Genomic DNA, 22,585 nt, shown 5'->3' with positions numbered 1-22,585 from the left:
AGGGCCAAGACCAAGTGGGCAGAGATGGGGGAAGGCTTAGTGTCATCCTAGGTGCCCTGAGCTCTCCCAAGTGCAGGGCCAGAGGTAGCACATCATCTCAGACTGTTTCTATAGTAAAACTAAGTCTTTGAACTTCTTTATTCCTCTGTTCAGGGCTGCTCAGTGCTGCGTAGGGTAAGGGACGGACAAAATGCCTCATGGCTGTGGCCAAGTAGGCTAGAGCAGCCATGTTGGCATCTTGTAGGGCAGCCCATGGAGTGTGGCCTTGCCTGGGGCCTGGCCCGGACAGTGAGATGACTGCATGTAGCCAGGGCAAGTAGGTTGCCAGCCATTTTACTAATGTCTGATGGTGCTGGGTGGGCTCTCCTCAGACTCCATCTCCCCTCTCAGCAGAGAGGAGCCGCAGGGCACGCACACAGCCTGCACAGGGTTCCAGCACGACAGGCCCAAATGAAGGCTGCGTGCAACCATTTTTTATAGTTGAAGCCCCTGCTTGCCATTTGCAACTATTTAAAAAGCATTTTCAGTGGATTTATGGCCAGAATAGAAGAGGGATACTTACTATTTCAAGCTGATTTGAATAAACAATTATGCACCAAATGTATTATTAATGAGAAGCTTATCACTCCTCTCTGCACACACTGCTTGCTTGGTGTCTGCGGGGCCTCCTGTCTCTCTGGGAAAGCCCTGGTGCCCCACCTCTCCTTGGGCAGTTGGAGAACACTGAGGAGGTGGGTCAGGTGGTGTTCCAAGGCAGCATTGCATGGACGGTGGACGTGGGTTTGCTCTCACCTGAGTCTCCGCCATTCCCATCTGTCTTTTCCTCCAGGTTGATACATTGAATGTTGGCAAAATCAAAGCTGAGTTGAAAGCTGGAACCTCAGATCTTTTTCTTTCTTCTTTTTTTTCTTTTTTAAGTTTTAGGGGGTTTTTCCTAGCAGAGAAAGGGAAAGCAAGCAGGCGCAGAGCTGGCTGGAATAAGAGTCTCTCAGCTCAGGTCTGGACATGCTGCAGGAGTGGCCAGGCCTCTTGCCATCCCAGAAGTCCCCAGGGGGTGGAAAGTTTAACAGGGGCTCCTTCCCAGCAGGCAGCGCACCTCTCCCCTGGGGGAGATGCTAATCGGGTTGCTGTCCACCACGGTGGGGGGGGGGGCCCACAGTGACTCTCTCTCCCTGTGTCTTGCTCCCTTGTGCTCAGGGCTGAACCTGTCCTCACCCGCATCAAGGAGAACCGGAAACGGATCATCTCACCATCCTTTGATAACATCAAATATGACAACTTTGAGATAGAAGAGTACCCACTGGCTGCGCAGGGCTTTGACTGGGAGCTGTGGTGTCGCTACCTAAATCCCCCCAAGTCCTGGTGGAAGTTGGAGAACTCCACAGCCCCCATCAGGTAAAGCTTCCTCACCTGGGGTCTCTCTGCTCAGACTGCCAGGCCTGGCCCCCCTTGGAGCCCAAGTGTTCTCCAGCTGGAGCCCCATTGTGGGAACAGCAGGGGGTAGAGAGGGTAGGAAGGAATTACAGCGTGATCTTCAGTCATTGTTCCAAGCTTCTGATGATCCCAGAATCCATTCACAGCCCCTGAATTACTCATTTCAACATCTCCATGGGACACCTGCTGAGTGCCAACTGCTGGGTGCCAACTGCTGTTCTCAGTGCTGGGGATCCAGAATGATTAAGATTTGGTTCCTGCCCCCCAAAGCCTGGAGTCTAGTGAAGACAGAAAAAAAAATCATTGGAATAAAACAATTATTCTACCGCAGTAGGCAGAAACTGCATGGAGAGTGGGGAAATGCTTTTCAGAGAGGGTAGACTTTGCACTTGTTTTTAAGAGTAGGTGATGGTGAGGCTGGGGAGTCAGCACCCATCTGTGAAGTTTTTAGACACAGAGGAGGTTCGAAGGGACTGGAAAGAGGGTGTAAACCACACAGCCCCGGGCTGAGTCGGGAGGGCCGTATAGACAAGACCAGACCCCACAGGTCCAGGTAGACCATGATGATCTTTGAGTTTTATTCTGTAGGACTCAGACAAAAGTATTTCAAAACTGCATTTCAAAGATCCCAGACTCTTTCTGCCTTTGCTACTGTTTTCCTAGACAGTCCAATGACTCCCCCGCTTCAGCCTCTGCTTTAATGGATCAGAGGTCAGTTCTCCGGAAATAACCACACCCACCAGCCCTTATTCCTGTCTCCTGTGGGTGATAGGGTGGGTGTCTCAATGCTTCCTACCAAGGCCTGCCTGTTAAACACACAGACAGCAAAGGTGGCCCCAGGGACAGTTTCTAGAAGGAAAGAGATTAGAAGCTGATTAGAAGTTGCTTTGTATTACATGAGAGAGAAAGATGATGAAAAATTTAATTGAAAGTAAGCAATTATTCCCCAAGAACACATTTTTCCTTGCCAGAAGGAAAGAATACATTCATATTTAAAACAGTATGGAAGAGAACCCTACTTCTCTTTCCAGTGGTTACTGCTGTTACTTAACTCTGCTAGGCCCCTACCACAACTTTGTGGTGTTAAAAATTTGTTGGGAGTCTGCTGTGGACAAGGGTCTTTCACATACATGATCTCATTTGATCGTAATCTGAGGACAACTCCTGTGTCATCTCTGCTGTACAAGATGAGGAGAGCAAGACTGAGTGGGGAGAATGGCTGGGCCGTGGAGCCAGGCAGAATCTATGCAGCAAGTCAGCTGTATGCTATGGCTAGTTGTATGGTATGGCCAGTTTCTGTCTCTAGATTTGCTGGATGCTATTGGAGGGAGATACGCCCCCATGCAGCAGTGAGCATTCTTGCAGAAGACTGCATTGATATTAGCTGTTTCCGTTCTGCTCGCCTCTAAGTGGATCAGTCCGGTCTTATGGATCCTGCTAGGTCCTTGCCGGAAAAGGTCCTCCCAACCTCCAATTTTCTATCATTCAGTTTTTTATCAAAAACTTGGTTGAGAGAAATTACATTGGTGGGAGATTTTTTGGAAGAACATTCCTGGTTGTATTCCTACGTGAAGACAATGCCACAAAAAGCTGTGATTTATACAAATGTCTGTGGCCCATCTCAGCTCTTTTTTCTTTGGAGCAGTACGTTAGGGCTTTGCCCACACATGGTGTAAGCTATTTAAAAAAAAACCAGCAATATCTTCTATTGCATTTGAAAAGATAAAAAGATGTCTTTGAGATGGCTGTTCACCATCCTAAGTGATCCTTTTAAGAAGATTCACATGAGAAACTTTTTTAAAACTATCAGTCAAAGAAAGCCTTGCTATCCCTGATGAATCTATCGGTGTGACATTTCACATGAGAATTATATACACATTTTATTTCTAAGACCATGTATGTTCATTTTCACCTTGGCCAACAGGAATCCCAGAGCCAAGTTTTGGGGTCCACTTTAAGAATAGTGGAAGAGGACCTCAGCCTATACCTGCATTCTAGCTGGTCCCCCGATTTATTGTAATCTTTGGGTCTTTACAGACATTTCTCTATTTATAGTTTTCGATGTATTTTACATTTTCTCATAAGCTATTTCTAATCCTTTCAGGAATAATGCAGAGCATAAATCAATAACACTTTTAGGCTGATTGAGTCCATTTAATACCCTTGCCAGTTAATAACAGACCACTGAGGTGGCCTGGGCTCATCCCCGAGTAACTGCTTTGGATTCTGTTCATTCCCTGTGTGGAAGTGGCAGGTTAAAGAAGGCTTCTTCCTGTGTGTCCTGGCCCAGCAAGGCAGGAATGCAAGGGGAAAAGGCAGTCCCCCCACTCTGCCAGGCTGATGCTTCTAAACCATCGTGCACTTAGAGAGGGCTTTTCTCTGGGCTTCTTCAATATACAAGCATAGGGCATCTTTTAAATGAATGTCAATTATGTCCAGGAGCTCTTGGGTGCTTTGCATCCTTTAATTTAGTTTGCATGAGATTACAACAGATCCCATGTTGCAGGTGTGGAATTGGAGGCCCAGAGACGTTAGGGAACTTCTCTCAGACACGGGGATTTTTCCGAGAGTGATTACCTCCAAGGCCAGGGTTCAGTGTCCTCTGCCAGAGCGGGGACTCAGCTTGCTTTAGGAGAGGCGCTCAGACTGCCAAAGATGCCTGCAGTCTGTGCAGGAAGAAGCCTTCTATTCCAAATAAAATTGGTAATTTGGAGGAAGGAGGGGCAGTGACCCCAGGGTGCCTGTCTCTGTCAGAGCAGCCTTCTGCATCAGCATTCCCCAGGGAAATGGCCTGCAAAATAGCCTTTCCTTCACCTTGATGAGTTTCCAATTTCAAAGACAGATCTATTTGCATGTGATTGACTGACAGTTTTCTCATCACTGAGGATTCTTCGTTTCTCCTTCTCTTCCACCCCCTGCCCCCCACTACCTCCCAAGTCCTTTAGACACTGGGCTGTTAAAATGCCAGGCAAAGGCTAGAAATGGTCGCATTGTACAGCAGAACAATTCAAAGTCATTGCATAAATGATGCTCTCAGCAGAGAAGCGGCCCCACACACTCATGCTGACTCACCTGATATGGATCACTCACTTTCTGAGGTCCTGTGCAGAGCTGGGAGGCTGCACAGAGCTCACCTCCCCATTGAGGAAGCAAAGGCCTTCCAGCTCCTGGTTCTATCATTATTGGGTCCAACCTAAGACCCCCGTTGAATTCCAGACCCAGCCCATCTACCTAAGCCCTACCTGTTGGAAATTTCCCCCGACATCCCACCGGAAGCATAAGGTCAGTTTTCCCAGCATGGAATGCTGCTGAATCCAGTTCCTTCTGAACTCCTTATTGACAAGTAGCTCCCAATCCACCAGCACCCAAGCCAGAAAGCTGGCTGGCATCCAGGTTCCTCCCACTTTCTCCCCCTCATACTTCTTCTGATTGAAGTTCTGCTGATTTTACATCTAAATACGTCTGTAAGTGATTGCTGTCTCTATTCCTGGTATTCTGATCCCGTCTTCCTCGTTTCACACCTGGATAGAGCACCAAGCTTCCCAACTTGGGTCCCTCAGTTCCCATTCTATCTCTTCCAGTCAGTCACCCAACAGCTGCCTGAATATTTTCTTTTTAAACCCAGATCTGTTCATACTACTCCTGCTCACAGTTCCTCATGGCCACCCCTTTTCCTATACACAAACTCCAAATTGTTTACCTATGCTCTTCAAAGCTTTTTGCAACCTGCTCTCAGCTAATCTAAGTAAACTGAAGTTAACATGCAGAACCCAAGTTGGGCAAGGGCAAGAAAGTGGGCATGGGTGTCGAGGCAGAGATAGCGACTGGCTGTGCAGAGGTCAGGGTCAGGGCAGCTGGAGATAGACAGTCAATCTGGACTGGAAGTCTAAGCACCGTTCCTCGGCCTGACACATGTGCAAGTGATAGCTATCTGATCCCAGGATGGGAGCTGTCTGCTCCTGCTCTGATGAAAGAGCTTTTCTGCAGAATTGGGGAGGCCAGAACCAGGGTTAGGGGTCACTCCAAGAATGAGGTTCACCCCAACTCTGGCAGCAAAGGTAGGGAGAAGATCAGATCCCCCTGCTAGGAAGGCCCTGCCTATCCTACAACCCCATGAGACAGCCCCTCTGCTTACCATGGCCTCTCTGCCCACCCCTGCAGGAGCCCTGCCCTCATTGGCTGCTTCATTGTGGACCGTCAATACTTCCAGGAGATTGGCCTGCTGGACGAGGGCATGGAGGTCTACGGGGGTGAGAATGTCGAGCTCGGGATCAGGGTGAGTGGGGTTTCTTGCCACAGGGCTGGGCTCAGCTCCCACAAGGACCAACAAGTCCAGGGGTGGAGAAATGCGCTTAAGGTTGAGGGTTGCAGACTGATTCTAAATGTTTAATCCTGAACTCTGGTCCAGGTGTGTGAGATTGGGACCAGAAGAAGGAGCCTCTTGATTTTTCAGGAAGAAGAGGAGTTCAAAGCCTTCCTGGCAGGGGAAGGTCGGGGAGCTCCCATTGGGGAGGAGCAATCTCTTTGTTAAAACCACACTTAGGCCCATGGGATGAGCAAAGGGGCTCCAGGAAGAAACAATAAACATCACAGGGTGGCTGGACAAGAGTGACCCTCACAGTGACCCTTGGGACTTGTCACTCCCATACTCTCTGTCTTCTCCATGGTGGGCCACAGAACTTTCCCAAAGACTTTGTTGAAAGGGACATGAACTAATGCGATACAAACAAAACACAGTCATGCGCCCTCCATGCTGGTTGTTGACCCCACCAAGTGACCTCACCAGACCCACAAGCCCATTCCTGCCTCACTATCTTCTCTTGTTGCAAAACACAGGACACTTGGCAGCTGTCAGCTCATGGTGTGGATCCACAAAAGGCTCCATTTTATTCCTCACCCTACAAATTTCCTAGTCTTTCTGGCTCCTTTCCCTTGGCCCATGGGAAGATAAATCTAGAGTGGATCCCTCCCTTTATATGAGGGACAAGAACATGATTGATGATGGATACCAGGAAAGATCTTTTCCTAGAAGGAAACCCATCTCTATGCCCAGAGAATGTCCCTATTAGACCCCATGATGGTACCCTCTGTCTTCTCCATGGGGATCTTATCAATGGAAAAGGAGCCATACTCTGTAAAATAATTCAAAGTGGTTTATTATGAGCCGAACTTGAGGACCATGACCGAGAGCCACACCCAAGAAGCCTTGAGCAAAGGAACTGGTTGTGGTGGTTACAGTTTGATTTTATAAATTTCAGGGAGACAGGAATTATGGGTAAAGTCATAAATCAATACATGGAAGGCATATATAGATTTGGCCCAAATAGGTGGGACATCTCAAAGCAGTGGGGCTTACATGTGCTAGGTGGGTTTAAAGATTCTTTATCTGGCAATTGGCTGAATGAGTTGGGCTGTGTCCAATAAGCCAGGAGTCAGTGAAAACAAATGCTTGAGTTAAGATAAGGGTCTGTTAATGAGAGACAAACTACCAGACTATGCCCAGACTCAAGTGGTTTGTTGTGTATAGTGAGGGCCTGCGGGTATATCTTATAGAACCTTAGGCCTGCTAATGAATCACAAAAGACATCTCTAAGAAGGGAGGGGGACATGGTGAGGCATGCCTGATCTGCTTTCTCATGGCTAACAACTGTTTTGGGGAATCCCCTTGACCAAGAGGGGGTCCAGGAGTCGGCCATTGGCAGGGAGCATTAAGATTTATTTTAGTTCACAGTCTCTAAGCAGCCCGACATGCCCACACACTATAGGCTTTCAAGTGCTTAGTAGGACCCTGTACCTACTGGTGCTCCTGTTGATCATCTGAGCTGTTCCTCCTCACTGCAACCTGCTCTCAGGTCCACACAGACCTACCCCTCCCACCTCTGGCTGCCCCTTTGGCCTCCATGTCTACATCTGGGTCTCCAGGTCCTGCTGCTCAGTCCCCACTGAAGGTCTGCAACTTGGATCTACCCTCCCCTCACATCTAACCTCCTTTGCCCTCCTACCCCACTGGGCAGGCAGCTGCCCTAGCTGCCCTGGAGAGCCCTAGCCCATAACCCGAGGAGAAGACTGGGCTCCTGCAGTGAGCATCACACACCACCTGTGATAACCTGTCAGGCGCTGTGTGGGGCCTGACTCACCTCCCAGACTTCAGACCCAGGCTCTGAGGACTGGCAGCAGGACCAGCTTAACTGAAACTGAGCTTAAAAGACCTTTCCAGACACCTGTCTTCACTGAGACGCTGAGAAATTGCATTGGAGGCAGTCGAAATGCATGGGCTTATTGGGGAGCTAATGTATTCACAGAGGACAGCTCCTGCATAATCACCCTCATTTCTCCAGCTCTTCCAACACCGGTCATTTATTCCTCATTTGTGCCCTCAACATCTCATTCCAGCACTGCTCTTGGATAAACGCTCACCCCAAACATAATATTTTTCACTCGGAGCTGCTGTCAGGAATTGGCTGAGCGGGCAGGACCGCCTCCAGTCACTTGTGTTCTCTGGGTAAAAATGTCTGCGAACGGAGAAAGGAATTAGATTTGTGAACTCTGCTTCCAACATGTGTGCGAGTCAATCACAGAGCGGGGGAGATTTCTGGCTTTTCTCTCTCCAGATTATAAAGCTACTGTGGAGTGTGGGCCTGGGTGAGGCTCTCAAAGACAAGCTAAACTATCTTGGGGTAAAATACAGTGCGAAATGTCGTTTGGCTTTTTCTTTCCCCTCCATCTCTTCCCTTCCACTTGACAGATGGGAAGTGTCATTGGAGAGGAAGAAAAGGTGGCTTTTAATGCAGAGGCCCAATAACGTGTCCGCTAGCAGAACTGAGCACAAAAGGGAGGGATGTGTTCATTTGAATTTCAGTTCCCCGTTTAAGGGACACGGAACCAGTGATCATCGCCAAGACAGATTTTCTCATTTTGTGCAGTTATTGGTGTCTGTCAGTCTTTCGTGTTTTGTGAGTTAACATCTCAAGGCTTCAGTTTCCTCATCTATAAAATAGGATATCTGCCCTAATTACAACACAGGATTGTGTATAAAAATTAAAGACATTACTCGTCAGACCTCCCTTATCCAGAGGCAACTGATTCAAAAGTCCTTATGTGTTTGGAACACTGAAAACGAGTTGTTTGCATAATTACCGAGGGCCTGCTCTCTGCTGGGGGTCTTGCTTGGGCACCGTGTCATCTATCCTAAGAAAGAGGTGATTGAGCTACAATACTCTTTCTTTTTTTCAGATGAAACTGTGCAATGAAGAGCTTACAAATGTTCTCAAGCTCATACACTTTATATAAGGCAGGGGAAGGATTCAACTCCAGATCTTTAAGATTCAGAGGTCTAGATGGATACATGTACCAAGTGATCTAGGGGTAAAAGTCCTTTGAGCCTCCCCCGGGAAGGTATTGCAACATCCATGCTGTACTTTCCTTCTGCTTTATTCCCAGTTATGTCTACTGAGTCCCCATTTAAAGTCATCTTGTTTTTCACTCTTTATTTTTTTCTGATTTCTAAGTCCACAACACAAAGGGAAAAAAAGGAGGGGGCTGCTACAGCCAAGCCAGATGAAACAAGCAAGAAATAAGAGCTGACACTGAATAGAAAAGAGAAAAATCCTGTAGGTAACTGTAAAAGTGCTAGAATATGTAAGAAAGCTTTTAAGAGCTGGCAAGGAATTAAGACGTTGTTGGAGGCTGCCGTGTGTTGAATGGAGTCCTCCCTGAAATATGTACTAACTGCCGATAGCTGTGAATGTGATTTATTTGGACATCAGGTCTTTGAGGATATAATCAGGTTACAGTGAGATCGTACTGGCTTGTCCTAATCCAATATGACTGGTGTCCTTATAAAAAGAGGAAAATCTGGGCACAAACAGACGCCAGGGGAAGATGGTGGAATGAAGATGGAGGCACAGACTGGAGTCATGATGTCGCCAGGAGCACCTGGGACGATCAGAAGGTGGAAGAGACAGGAAGGGTCATTCCCCAAAGGCTTTGGGTGGAACATGGCCCTGCCAATACTTTAATTTCAGACTTCTAACCTCCAGAACTGTGAGGGAATAAATTTAGGTTATGTGAGGTGACCCAGTTTGTGAGACTTTATTATAATAGCCCTAGGAAGCTCATCCAGAGACCCAAAAGTGAGTGAAAGTAGTGACCTGGAAAAAGGCTGGGTCTGTGATATTTGAAGAGTCTGGTGACTTTTAAGCTTACGTTTTCTCACTTCACAGAAGTCAGAGAATAGGATACAATGACCAAGGCTTGTCTCACTGCCTATAAAGCTGGGACTCCAAAAGTTTATGTTCTCATATAAAGTATAAAACGTTCCCGGAGAAAGACCCCTTTAACCCAGGCCACAAAATTCCCGCAGGTAAGGTTCCAAGGAATATGAGTTCACAGTTTTAAAACTTCATAAAATAGACAAGGGGAAAAGAAAGTACTAAGACAAACACTGCAATATCAAGAGACGGCCAAATCGGGTCCACAAAGTCTTCAGCTATTGAATCTTTTAGACGCAGCATATAAATACATTGTATATTTATGTAAGTAAAAGAAGAGATTGAAAAATACAAGCAAGAGACTATAAAAATCATAGTAGGATAAAAGTAGAATTTCAAATATGAAAAAATATAAAAATGACAACTAAAAGCCCCACGGATGGCAGTGCCTGTAGCTCAGTGGGTAGGGTACCAGCCACAGGCACCAGGGCTGATGTGTTCAAACCTGGTCCAGGCTTCCTAAAAACAAAAAAATAGAGAGTCTTTTTTGTGTGTGTTTAAAAAAGATGATGCCCGGGTGTTGTGGCAGGCACCTGTAGTCCCAACTACTTGGAAGGCTGAGTCAAGAGAATCACTTAAGCCCAAAAGTTTGAGGTTGCTGTGAGCTGTGATGCCATGGCACTCTACCCAGGGCAACAGCTTGAGACTCTGTCTCAGAAAAAATAAATAATTAATAATAATAATAAAAGCCCCATGGATGGGCAGCTACATGGCCATTGTTAAAGGAATAAAATTAATCAACTGAAAATAAATCTGAAGACATTATTCAAAATCTACCCACAAGCCAAAAAATAATAAAAGCAAAGAAAACAAAAGAAAGAGAGAGAGAAAAGGTTTGGCAAAAACCATATGTGAAAAGATAATAGCTTAAAGTTCTCCCAAACTGATAAAAGACATTAATTGTCATATTCAGGAAGTCTTCCTGTCCACAGCAGGATAAATACAAAGATATCCACACCTAGATCTAGGATGGCAGACAAAGAGAAGATCTTATAGCAATGAGGAGTAAAGGTAGACTGAACATCAGTAGCACTTAGAATACCAGCTGACTTTTCAACAGCAACAAGGAGAACTAGAAGACCATGAAATAATGTATTAAAGAGACTGAGAGAAAATCATTGTCAGCCTGTATGTGTAAACCCCCCCCCCGAAAACATCCTGCAAAAACTCCGATGAAATAAAGTCATCTTCAGACACACAACAACTGACAGTTTGTCATTAGCAGAGCAGAGCTTCATTAAATTAAGTGTTCAGTATATACTGAAGTTTTGAGGAAAATGATCTCCGAAGGAAATCTGAGACAAAAGAATAATTACCTCAAAACGTGGCAAATATATGAGTAAATCTAAAGAAATACTGATGGTGAATAACATGTGAGTAATGTCCCTTGGGACTATCAAAACTACAATAAATGATGACAATGGCATTGTAAATTGGGAGGGAGTGATTGGAATTAAGGTGCTCTAAAATGCCTACATATATATGTATATGAACACCCGCATATATAGCCATATATGTGTAGATCAAATGGCAGGTCTATTTTTAGTTCTCTAAGTGTTCTCCAGACGTCTTTCCAAAAGGAACGTATTAGTTTGCATTCCCACCATAACATGACATATATATATAGACATATGTGTGTGTGTGTGTGTGTGTGTGTGTGTGTGTATTTTTTTAAGACAAGGTCTCACTCTGTTGCCTAGCTAAAGTGTAGTGACCTTGTCATAGCTCCCTGTAACCATGAACTCCTGAGCTCAAGCGACACTCCTGTCTTAGTCTCTTGAGTAGCTGGGACTGCAGGCATATGCCACATACCTGGCTAATTTTTCCATTCTTTAGAAAAGAGTTGAGTTCTTGGTCTGGTTCAGACAGGTCTCCAACTTCTTGCCTCAAGCCTTCCTCCCACGCTGACATTCCGGAGTGCTGGGATTACAGGTATGAGACACAGTGCCTGGCTAAATGCCTCTATTGTTAATGAGGATGGGAAGGATCTGGTTGACTTTAAGTAAATATATTAAAATTTCCAGGGAAGCCTTGAAAATCATAGATACAGAAAGCAGAGCTTCCAAAGTAGTAGAGAGAAAAAAATTCAAATATGAAAATGAATTCAAGAGAGAAATAGAAATATAGGTTGTACTTAGAGAAATCACATAATAAGATGATGGGAATAAATCCAAATATATTAGTAAATGCATTAAATTTGCATGGGTTAAGAAAAAGACAAATAACTTTAGACTTGAATTTATTTTTTTAATTAGCTATAGACTTTTTATAAGAAACATGTCTGAAATATCATACAGAAAAGTTAAAATCTAAAAGGATGGAAAAGTCATAACAGACAGATACCAATAGAAAGAAATTTACAGCAGTTACATTAATGTTAGGTAAGAAAGACCATTACAATATGCTTTAGTGCAAGTAAAGAATATTTCTACAAAATGGTAAGTGTGCAATTTAGCAAGAACATGTGACAATTATAAGCTTGCATGCACCTAATTTTATAAATATAAGGCAAAAAGAAACAATTATAGTCAGACATTGGCAGCTCCACTCCCATAGTGGAATATTTTAATAAATTTCCCCAAATAATCAGTAGACCAACACAATTAATAGTTCGACACAAAGGGAAATGTATAGAATACTGCATTGAACAACTGCTGAATGCACTTGGAATATGTATGGAATAAATATTTATGAGATGTTTACAAATTTCATAAATGGAATATTTATGAAGGCTGACCACATACCGGGGTATAAAGGTCAAGGGATTAGCCTCCTATAAAACATATACTCTGACCACAATAGAATTAAGTTAGGCGATCATAGCCCAAAATTATAGACAAGAGCCAAATGTGTGAATATTGTGAAATGCATTCCTAAATAACTCATGGGTTAAAGAAGAAATTATCCCAAACACTTAGAGATATTTTGAACTGAGTGATAAATATGCTACATATTACATTATGTGAGATACAGTTAAAATGGCATGTAAGAGAAATTCTGTAGCATCTCATTCTTACATTAGAAAAGCTGAAAGTTATTGATCTAAGACTATGCTGTAAGTAGTTAGAAAAATTTCAGAATAAAACCCCAGTAAATAACAATAATGAAGAACAGGAATTAATAATAGAATATATATTTATCCCATAACAAAGACGTTATATTAGTTGTTTAAAATATTGTTACGAATAAAAAACTAGAACCAGATGGTTTTGCCTTCAAATGCTGCCAGACTTTCAAGGAACAAAATATTCTGAACTTGTGCAAATTATTTGAACATAAGTAGAACAGAACAGGTAATAGGTGTTCATCACCTAGAGCCAATCATCAAGGCAGATCCTAGGTTTATTGCATAACACTGCACGGCACAATTGTTTATGATCTTAATAATAGTCCTGGGCCATAAAGAAGTATCTGAATTGTATTCTGTATACTTAATAAGACAAAAGGAGCATGCCCACATCTAAAGATTTTTTTTGAACAACGTAAAACTTGTTAAATTTCTGATACTGAAACAGGCAAGTTCTCAGTTAGATGGAATTGACATGGGAAAACTGACCTGAAAGCTTAGTCTGTTTATGTTTCTTTAAATCGGTTAAACTTTTAATATGAATAATGCTGTCTCCACCATTCTGGACTGGAAACAAAAGCAGTGGGATGGGGATGGAAAGAATGCCACCACCACTGTGGCCCATGCTCTACCCATTGTCAGAGCAGGCAGCCAGCTAAGAGATCTCTCCTCTCCACTGTATTGAGCTGTCAGGAATGTGTTACAGAGAAGAGTCTACCAGGCAGGACTCTTGCTGGACATCCACTGGGCATATCTGTGAATCGCTGACTCCCTGACTGGATATCTACACCACTTTTTCAGCCTCCAGAATGATCTTTTACTACTTGCTCTGAAGACTGGATCATTGCCTATTTTCTTTTAACTGCTCTTTCTTAGCCTTACTGTAGGTCTGATGGGGAGTAGAATCCTTTAATGTGAATGATTCTGCCTCTTCTCCCTATATGGCTGAGCCACATCTGGACAGGGGGAAGCTCCACTTTTTGGCCTTGGGAGAACCAGGGAATCATTTAAGGTCCTCCTTAATGGACCTTAACATAATAAAACAGAAATTTGCTCCTGAGATTTCTCAGAACCTTGGACAGGGAGTTTATTCTAAACTCATGAAATCTTTCTGTAGTCTACCAGTTTTCATCCTCTGTTTTAAATCTTCTTTCTCAGCCATGGAGAACCTAGTACCTACACATGCCCCAGCAAAATGCCGGTGGCCATTCCACAGAGCCCGTGAGATGAAGGAAGCAAACAAGGCGTGGCTGGGGTATCCAGAATCCTTTTAGCTCCCACACTAGGATTATCTGCTGCTTCTATATCAACTAAATAACAATGACAGTGCCTTTCATCCATGTTTTCCAATTGTTTTCCTCCAATTATCCTGCAATTATTTATCACACATAGCAATCCAGTGCTATAAGCAAACTAGAAACTAATATCCTAATAGTGCTACCGTGTTTCCCCAAAAATAAGACCAACCCAAAAAATAAGCCCTAGCAGGATTTCTATGCATTTGTTAAATATAAGCCCTACCCCAAAAATATGACCTAGTGATGGGCATAGCCGTGCCATGCATTTTGGCATGGAGTGGTAAGGAAGACTGGAATACCCCCTCAAAATAAGCCCTAGTGTGTCTTCTTGAGAAAAAATAAATATAAGACAGTGTCTTATTTGGGGGGAAACATGGTATATGATTTAAAATGTTACTTTGGCCAAAAAAGTTAATTTATTCTTATGTTTTATTATCTGATTATCCTACTTATTATTTTTAACAATAAAGATAATAAGAAATTAAATACTTCGTAAACTATTATGTACTCTATATAAAACATATGATCATTTTATTATAAACATAAATACCTATGTACATAAAGTACTACTATACATTTTATATAGTGCCTTAAATTTTAAAGCATGCATGAATTTATATGTATTATAGTCCTGCTTAACTTCTTATTCTTATGATACCCAAGAATATATGTCGTAAGCAAATAAAACTGACTGATGATAAAGAGAAAAGGAATTTATTGAAAGGCCATAAGGTATCTCAAAGAAGTAATTTGCTTCTCAAAGAAGCAGATTCAGAAAATAAGCAAAATCAAGGATAGCTGAAGAACAGAAACTATAGCCAAAGCCATATAGTAATGAGAGTCTATTTAGGATAATACCATTAATTCCACTGGATACCTGATATTGTTGCTTAGGTCTTGGTGACATTCACCAAGATTTAAAGTCCTGAGTGAAAGCTTAACAATTAACCAAATCTGGAATATATGTACATCCCTTAGCTTCCAAAGGTCAGACTCCATAGTTCCAAGAATTACACATGACAGGGTCACCCTAATAGGACAGGTCCAACTGTCCTCTAAAACAAGTAATATAATATCTAACATATTGTTAGATATTACAAAAATAATATCTAACCTGGGTCCAACTGTCCTCTAAAACAAGTAATATAATATCTAAGGTATTGTTCTTCATATTCCAGATACTTTATCATGAATGAGACTGGTAAAAACTCTTTATTGCAGATGATATCAAATATATACAAAAATAGAGAGGGTAGTCTGATAAACCTCCCTGCATTCACCCCGGTTTTAACATTATTAATTCATGGCCAATTTGGTTTTATCTCTCCCCATATTTAATCCTCCCCCACCTCCAGTTATTTTGAAGCAAATCCCAGATGTCGTATCATTTCATCAAAAAATATTAAAAAAAAAACATGACCACAGTACCATTTTCAGTCCTGAAAGTGTGAAATTCTATAATACCATCAAATATATTCAGTGTGTACAAATTTCCCTAATTCTTTCATAATCTTTTTGTTTTGTTTTACAGTTTGTTTGGCTAATACATCTTCCAAGTCTCTACTAATCTACAGACTCTCTCTTTCTTTCCATCTCTTCCCTCCCCCCAACTCCTTGCAATTCATTTTTAAAGAGATCAGGTCATTTTTCCTATAGAGACTCTCACAGTCTAGAGTTTCCTGATTCCATCCTCCTGTTGTCATTTAACATGCCCTTCTGTCCTGTATATTTCTTCTAAATTGGTAGTGAGATCAAGAGATTTAGGTTCAATTTTGTAGCAAAGATATTTCATGAACGATATTTGTGTACTTCCATCACAAGGTACATAATGTCTACTTGGCGCTCCATTTGTGATACTAGCAGTCATGGCTGATTATTGCCTAGCTTCGGTAATTCATTAGGGGTTGCAAAATAGTCATATTTTTATTTTATTTTTCTTTCCTCATTCACTAGCTGGAATAACTTCTGTACAGATATTTACAATAATCCATTCCTTGGTTACCCAGAAGAACAAAGTTTATTTGGAAACGTCAGAATAAACAGTTCTTTCTATAACAGCTTTAAAAATAATTAACTGATTCTCAATCATCCTTTAAAGGGGACCAATTAGTTTTTCAGCATCCATATAAAATTATAATTTTAAATATATTCAGTATATTTCATTCGTGACATTTATTATCCTTTTTGACTTGCACACTCCCCACTATTGGCCATTGGGAGCTTATTGACATTTGTTCCTGGGTTCTTCTGACTTTTAATGTCTTCCCTGACCTGAGGGATGTTCCAGACTCATCTCCCAAGTTTCCTGCTCCACATCTATAATCAGCTATTTCCCTAAGGGAACACCCCGCCCCCTTACTTTTAGTGAGAAATGGTATTTAACAATTTGGCCACTGGGGGCGCTCATTGCTACTGGGGTTGGCCCATGTTTCTAAGTCTTTACAATAGTCAGAGCTAGAAATGATTATCATTATTTTTGTAGAGACAAAATTCTTCAGGCATTCATGATGATCTTTCTGATTCAAATGTAGGAAAACAGAATTTTGCTTAAGGTCATCAATTTTACAACTATATTTCTTCCATACCAAAAATTCTCATTCTTAATGACACCAACCTAAATGCTTGTTTATTTTACTCCTCAGGATATCTACAACTAGTTCAGCATCCTAAGACCTACACTATTAACAAAAATATGATAACTAAAACCAGATAACTTTTTTCCATTTCTTTCTTAGGTTATATCTCACTGAGATATACAAATTATTGTGATTTAAAGTCATCTAGAACCATTCCTCTCTGTGATTTAAAGTCATCTACAACCATTCCTCTGTATAGTTGTCCTGCCAACATACTAAACAGGTTCATTTGTGTATTTTTGATTTTGCTATATTTAATTTTGTATAATCACATCAAGTTATATTTAATTTTTTAAAATTATGTAAATATTTATATGATTCCAAAGTCAAACCTATAAAATAAGGTATTTGCAGTCAGGTCAACATTCTATCCTTGTCCTCTTCAGCCTGTTTCCTCACTGCCTCTAATATGAATATTCATCTTCTGATTGCTTGTTTTACCTATACTTTAAAAAAAAATATGAGAAATGTGTACATATAATCACATCTTCCCTTTCTTAGATGAATGATAGATAGTATACCTTGCATACTTTTATTATCTTGGCTTCTTTACTATATATATCTTTTCTGAGAGTCATTCTACAATAGTATACAGAGATGGTCCTCATTCCTTTTTGACAGTTGCATAGTACTCAAATGCATGGACGGTTAATATTTATTCTACCCGTTTCCTTTTGAGGACATATGTGAGAATTAATATGCATTTTTTCATACTTTTCCTGGTTATCTTTGGAATCATAAAGATCATAGCCTTAAAAGTGGAATTGTGAAGTCAAGGGGTAAATTCATATGTAATTTTGCTAGATGTTTTCAAATCTCTTTCCAGAGGGGGGGTGGTTTCCCAACAAGGAGGACAGAGATGTCTGTCTCCTCATAGCCATCCCAACAAAGTATCTTGAGCAATATTGGGGTTTTTGCCAATCTGACAGATGAGAAATGGCATTCAGAAGAGTTTTAATTTGCATTTCTCTTATTAAGAATCAGGTTGGAAAGCTTTTCATATGATGACGGCCATTTGCATTTCTTTTTTCTGTGAGCTGTTCGTAGGTTTGACCCACTTTCCTACAGGGCCGTTAGTCTCTTCTCTATTTTTAGCATGTCTTTACGCATTAGGGATGGCAATGCTTTGCCTATCATCCAAATTGCAAGGATTTTCTCCTAGTTTGTTGTTTGTCTTTTGATTGTGCTTCTGGTGTTTTTGCCATCTTGTTGTTGTTGGTTATGGCCTTGTTTTGTTTTTAATGTAAATAAGCAAATATATCAGTCTTTTTAAATTCTTTCTTCCAAATTTTAGCCTTAGAAAGTCTTACTCACTCCCAGGTTATAAATTCACTTGTGTTTTCTTCTAATATTTATATAATTACATTTTTTACATTTTAATCTCTGATTCATTCAGAATTGATTCTGTACAAGGTGTGAGGAATGGATCCAATGTCTAATTTGTCATGGCCAACCAATTATCCTAACATCTCCTATTTAAAATAACAACTGTTCCTCACTACTTTGTAATACTGCCTTTATTGTACACTGAATTGCCACATATATGTGGGTTTGTTTCTGGATTTTCCATTCCAGTTCCATTAATCTGGAACTGTTACTGTTGCTCTATTCATGTACTAACATCATATAATTTCAATTATATAAGCTTTGTATTAATATTATGTTTGTAAGTCCACAGGGTGGATTTAGTCTCGCAAACTGTGTATCATAGGGAAAAGTCTTGGATTCATAGGTTGGGAAGATCTGTGAAAGATACAAATATCATTGTTCCCTCTTCTTTCCTGGCTAGACTTTAAAATACTTGGTGTTAGGATTTGTGGCTACTTAATTTTCATAATGATTCCCAAAACCTAGTATGTGCTCAATGAACAGGTTTGGGATTTAAAGATGAATTGAATATAAAAAAAATCTATATATTTCAGAAAGTCAGAGCTGTGAACAGTGGGTGAAAACTGTAAGGGATACAGTTATCAATTCAATATAAGCTGCATGTATTAGAACCATTAAAAAGCCAAAGGAATAGATGCTAATGGTTTAGTGAGCTCTCGTCTGAAGATGAGATAAGGTAGAGCCATCAGATGTGGGGGGAAGCAACTGGTTACTGGCAATCTAGAAGGCAGCCTCTAGTGGGGTCTTAACTCATCCTGGTGTGCCCAATATTTTCCACAGTAACTTGAGTAAATGGAGAAGGGACACTTATGGTAGATGACGTGGAGCTGGGAGAGTTCAAACAAGCCTTTCCTTGGTTACCAACATTGGACCACCAACATCTGAGACGTCTGAGATTTGGTTAGTGACATAAACTCTTGAGCCACAGAAGCACATCGTTGCTCCAGAGAGCCGGTGCACAGTCAGTGCTGCACAGTCGGTGGCAGCATGGCTGACGATCCCGTAGTCAGTATTCAGCCACCAGTTTGGAAGATGATGGTAATAATGTTAGTGATAATAAGAGGAGGAACTCTCTTTACTGTATGCTATTTGCCAATCACTTTGTGCATACTGTCTTATTAATTTTTATATGAGCCCAGTGAGGCCCCGATTGTTATCTCCATTTTGCAAATTAGAAAACTGGAGGAAATTAGGTTAAATAACTTCCCTCCTTAACCAAGATCACTCAAGAGTATAACTGGCGCACCTGGTTTCAAGGCTCCTGCCTTAATCATTGTGTACTGTTGTTCACCCACGTCTACCTTCAGGATTTAAAATCATTAACTGCATAAAGTTTAACTTCAGGAACTAATCCAGGCCAGCATTTCTTTGGGAAATGATCACAGTACCATTTCAGTGCCTGATGGCTCAACCTAGATCTCTCGGAGGGAGGAGGCCTGGATCAGATCTCTTCCTTAGAGGTTGCAGGAGACTTCGGAACTAGAGGAAGTACAAGAGTCCAGATCTGAGCCAAAAGCCAGAGTCCAGAGTCCAAAAGGAGATAGATTGAGAAAGTGCCAAATGAGAGGAGCCAGGACAGAAAGTCAGAAGGCTAGGTCCAGGGAGCCAGAGACAAACGAGAAAGAGGAGAAGCAGAAGGGTCCCTAACAATTGTCTAGAACAATCATCAGCATTATTTGAGACTTAAAAAATATATATATCTAATGTTAAAGTGCTAGAAACTTTGCTAAAATTACCAGTGAAAGCAGGCCAGGCAGGGTGATATGTGCAGGTTCACACATGTTGCTAAAGCACAGGACAAACTACATGGTTCTCCCCAGAGGCCTTGGGCTCAGGGCTGTGAGTAATCTCAGCTCACCGCTAGCATCATGGCTGGTCTCAGCTAGCCACCAGGAAGTTAATTAAAAACATGGATACCACAGTTTCTGGTAAAGCAACTAGTGTTTGCCCACGCAGTTAGAGAGCCTTGGGAAGGAACGCTGCAGGGATCAGCGTTTCTGTTCAGCTAAAAGGATCTCGGAAAACCACCAGATGCAACATCTCACAGAAGAGTTGCAAGGAGATTCTTTTATTTGCCATGTCTGGAGACAGAGAAAATGAAATACCTTAAATTGGATTTTAGTCTCCAGTTGTTTCTAAATGTTAGGATTGGCCCAAGCCAGCTGGAGCTGTAGTTCAGAACAACCTGAGAGCTTGGAATAAGACATCCCTGTGTGTGAAATGTGTGTGTGAGTGTGTGGGTGCATGCACGTGTGCACACCCTGCCGTTGGTTCATCGTGAATTGGAATCTCTTTGGCGTTGTCCTTCAGCTACTGTGTTGGGGTCAAGCCTACAGAGACTGATGGTTGTACAGTGGAATGGGTGTTTAGCCATATGGTCTTCTGAGGCCAAGAATTTTAAAAGGCATCAAACACAGATCTCAAGCTTGCAGACCCTTATACTTCCTAAGAGAATTTGAAGCCCAGTGACTCAAAGGTTTAGCTAAGGTGTTGTCCACATGTTCCTTAGCTCTGTTGGATTTTAATAATAATTGGGTGATTATTGGAGGTAACCTAGTCTTCCCTAGTTCATATAAATGAGTTATTAAAGGTCTGACAAAGATGGCATTGATATTTCAAATACAGATAATGGGAGGTTTGGGGTGCTGTTGGCTAAGGAAGGGAAGTTTGAGAAAGAGGGTTGGTTTATGGGGGAAATGCGGGAAATTTGGAATTAGAAATAACAGTGGAAAGAAAGCTTGCATTATTCATCCATCTATTAATACAGTGAACATATATTATGCTGCTGTACATGAACTTGGCATTAAGATAACCGAGAAATGTAATACCCACATCCTGACTTCAACAGAAAGCTACAACTACGTAACTAAAAGTAAAGGGAAAATTTTAAAAAACCCTTGGAGGTGAGACAATAGGATTACCCATTGTGTACCCATTTTTAAAAAGAGAAGAAATCTTAGAATTGAGCATGGAAATAGAAGATGGGGGAGTGGCAGGGTCATGTCCTTGGTTACAGAAAGAATCAGCTGGAAAGATAGGAGCTGGATTAGTAGGACGTCACAGATGTCAGGGGAAGGTAGCATTTCAGGGCTGCAGTAGCCACACCTGCATGAATATTCATAAGAATAGCTACCACTTATTGAACATTTATTCTGTGGTTCGTGCCTTTATTTCATAAATGTTTATGAAGGATCTTCGATTCTAGACACTATGCCAAGCACTGGGTATGCAGTGTTGAATGAGGTAAGTTAGGTTTATCCTCACAGAGCTTATATTCTAGTCTGTTTTATGCTGTATGTCATTAATTCCTTCCAAGAACTACCAGAAGCCAGAATTTCTACTCTCATTTTACAGGGGAGACCACTGAGGCTCAGAGAGTTGAGTAGCTTACCCAAGTCCCATAGAGAAAAAGAGCCTGGATTTGAGCACAGTTCAAAGCCTTGAAATCACCAGCCTGTGCTAGAAGAAAGCAAGTGGAAAGAGGGGGCCTGGAAAAAAGATCCTTGGCCGAGATGGTGGCGTCATGGTGGCGACAGAAGACACATTTCCAAGGGCTAAGGAGGGAGTGGGTGGAGATGGAGAGGAGGCAGGGGGGAGGCCATTGGTGATCGAGTCCAGCTTGTAGGCAGAAGGCAAGTGCCAGAACCTTGGGAAAGTATGGACTTGACCGTAAGCGAATGGTTGAAATTTTTGTTTCCTTCTAGGTGGTCAGCCGTAGGTAGCCCTGCTCCTAGAACCTTGGGACCTGAAATCTCCAGGGCTTTTGAGGTCTGAGCAACCAGAGGCCTATGAGGCCAAAACCTCTGGGGGTTGAGGGTCTTCCCTGGCTTGTGATCTCACTGTATAAGGGAATCTTGTCACCCCATGCAGCCAGCCCAGACCCAATTGTTGTGCCCCACTGAGTGGCTCTGAGAAGACATCTGGAAACACTGGGCGGAATGCCGCAGTGTGTTATCTCCTAGCACACCAGCCTCGGAGTGACTCTGCAATTACAGGCCAGGGCTGAGCGGTCCCGGTTTAACAGTACGTTTTAAAATTTTACGGTTAGTGAAGATAAGTGCAAAATTAATCCCTAAAGAACAAAAAGATTTAAAAAGTACATAATGAAGCAATTAGCTAGAAATGGTGGCGAGTGGAAGAAGAGGACCCAAGTATAATTTTACTCTGGAAGGGTCTTCACACGTAGGTTTTTGTCCCTGTTATGCCCAGTGAGGGAGTCATAGAGAAGAGATGAACAAGTGCCTGGAAGAGGTCACAACTGATAAAGGGTTTGGAGAGTTGCCCTGAAGGCAATTTTTGAATAAGTTGGAACCAGAAAGGAAAATAGCTAAAAAGGCAGTAATTGGGACAGTTGCTGAAATTTGATTATAGACTGGAGATGAGATAACAGTAACGTAGCAGTGTTGAATTTCCTAAATTCGGAAAAAAAGAAAAAACAAAATCCAAAGAAACGTGGGAACCAGCAACCTATGTTAAAGCCCCCGAGAGTCA

General features: G+C 42.0%; 1 protein-coding gene across 1 annotated transcript in view; it reads left to right on the top strand.

Moving 5' to 3' along the window:
• The window catches only part of GALNT18 (polypeptide N-acetylgalactosaminyltransferase 18), a 326,911-nt gene that overhangs the window by 237,270 nt on the left and 67,056 nt on the right, over window positions 1-22,585 (top strand). Inside the window, exons 5-6 of the mRNA XM_003781103.3 lie at window positions 1,198-1,395; window positions 5,596-5,710. Of these exons, the coding sequence (XP_003781151.1) occupies window positions 1,198-1,395; window positions 5,596-5,710 (313 nt within the window). The remainder of the gene's footprint in view (window positions 1-1,197; window positions 1,396-5,595; window positions 5,711-22,585) is intronic.

This window comes from Otolemur garnettii, unplaced genomic scaffold, assembly GCF_000181295.1.
Source record: "Otolemur garnettii isolate 467f Iridium unplaced genomic scaffold, OtoGar3 scaffold00001, whole genome shotgun sequence".
NCBI lineage: Eukaryota > Metazoa > Chordata > Mammalia > Primates > Galagidae > Otolemur > Otolemur garnettii.
This window is presented reverse-complemented; position numbering and strand designations above follow the sequence as displayed.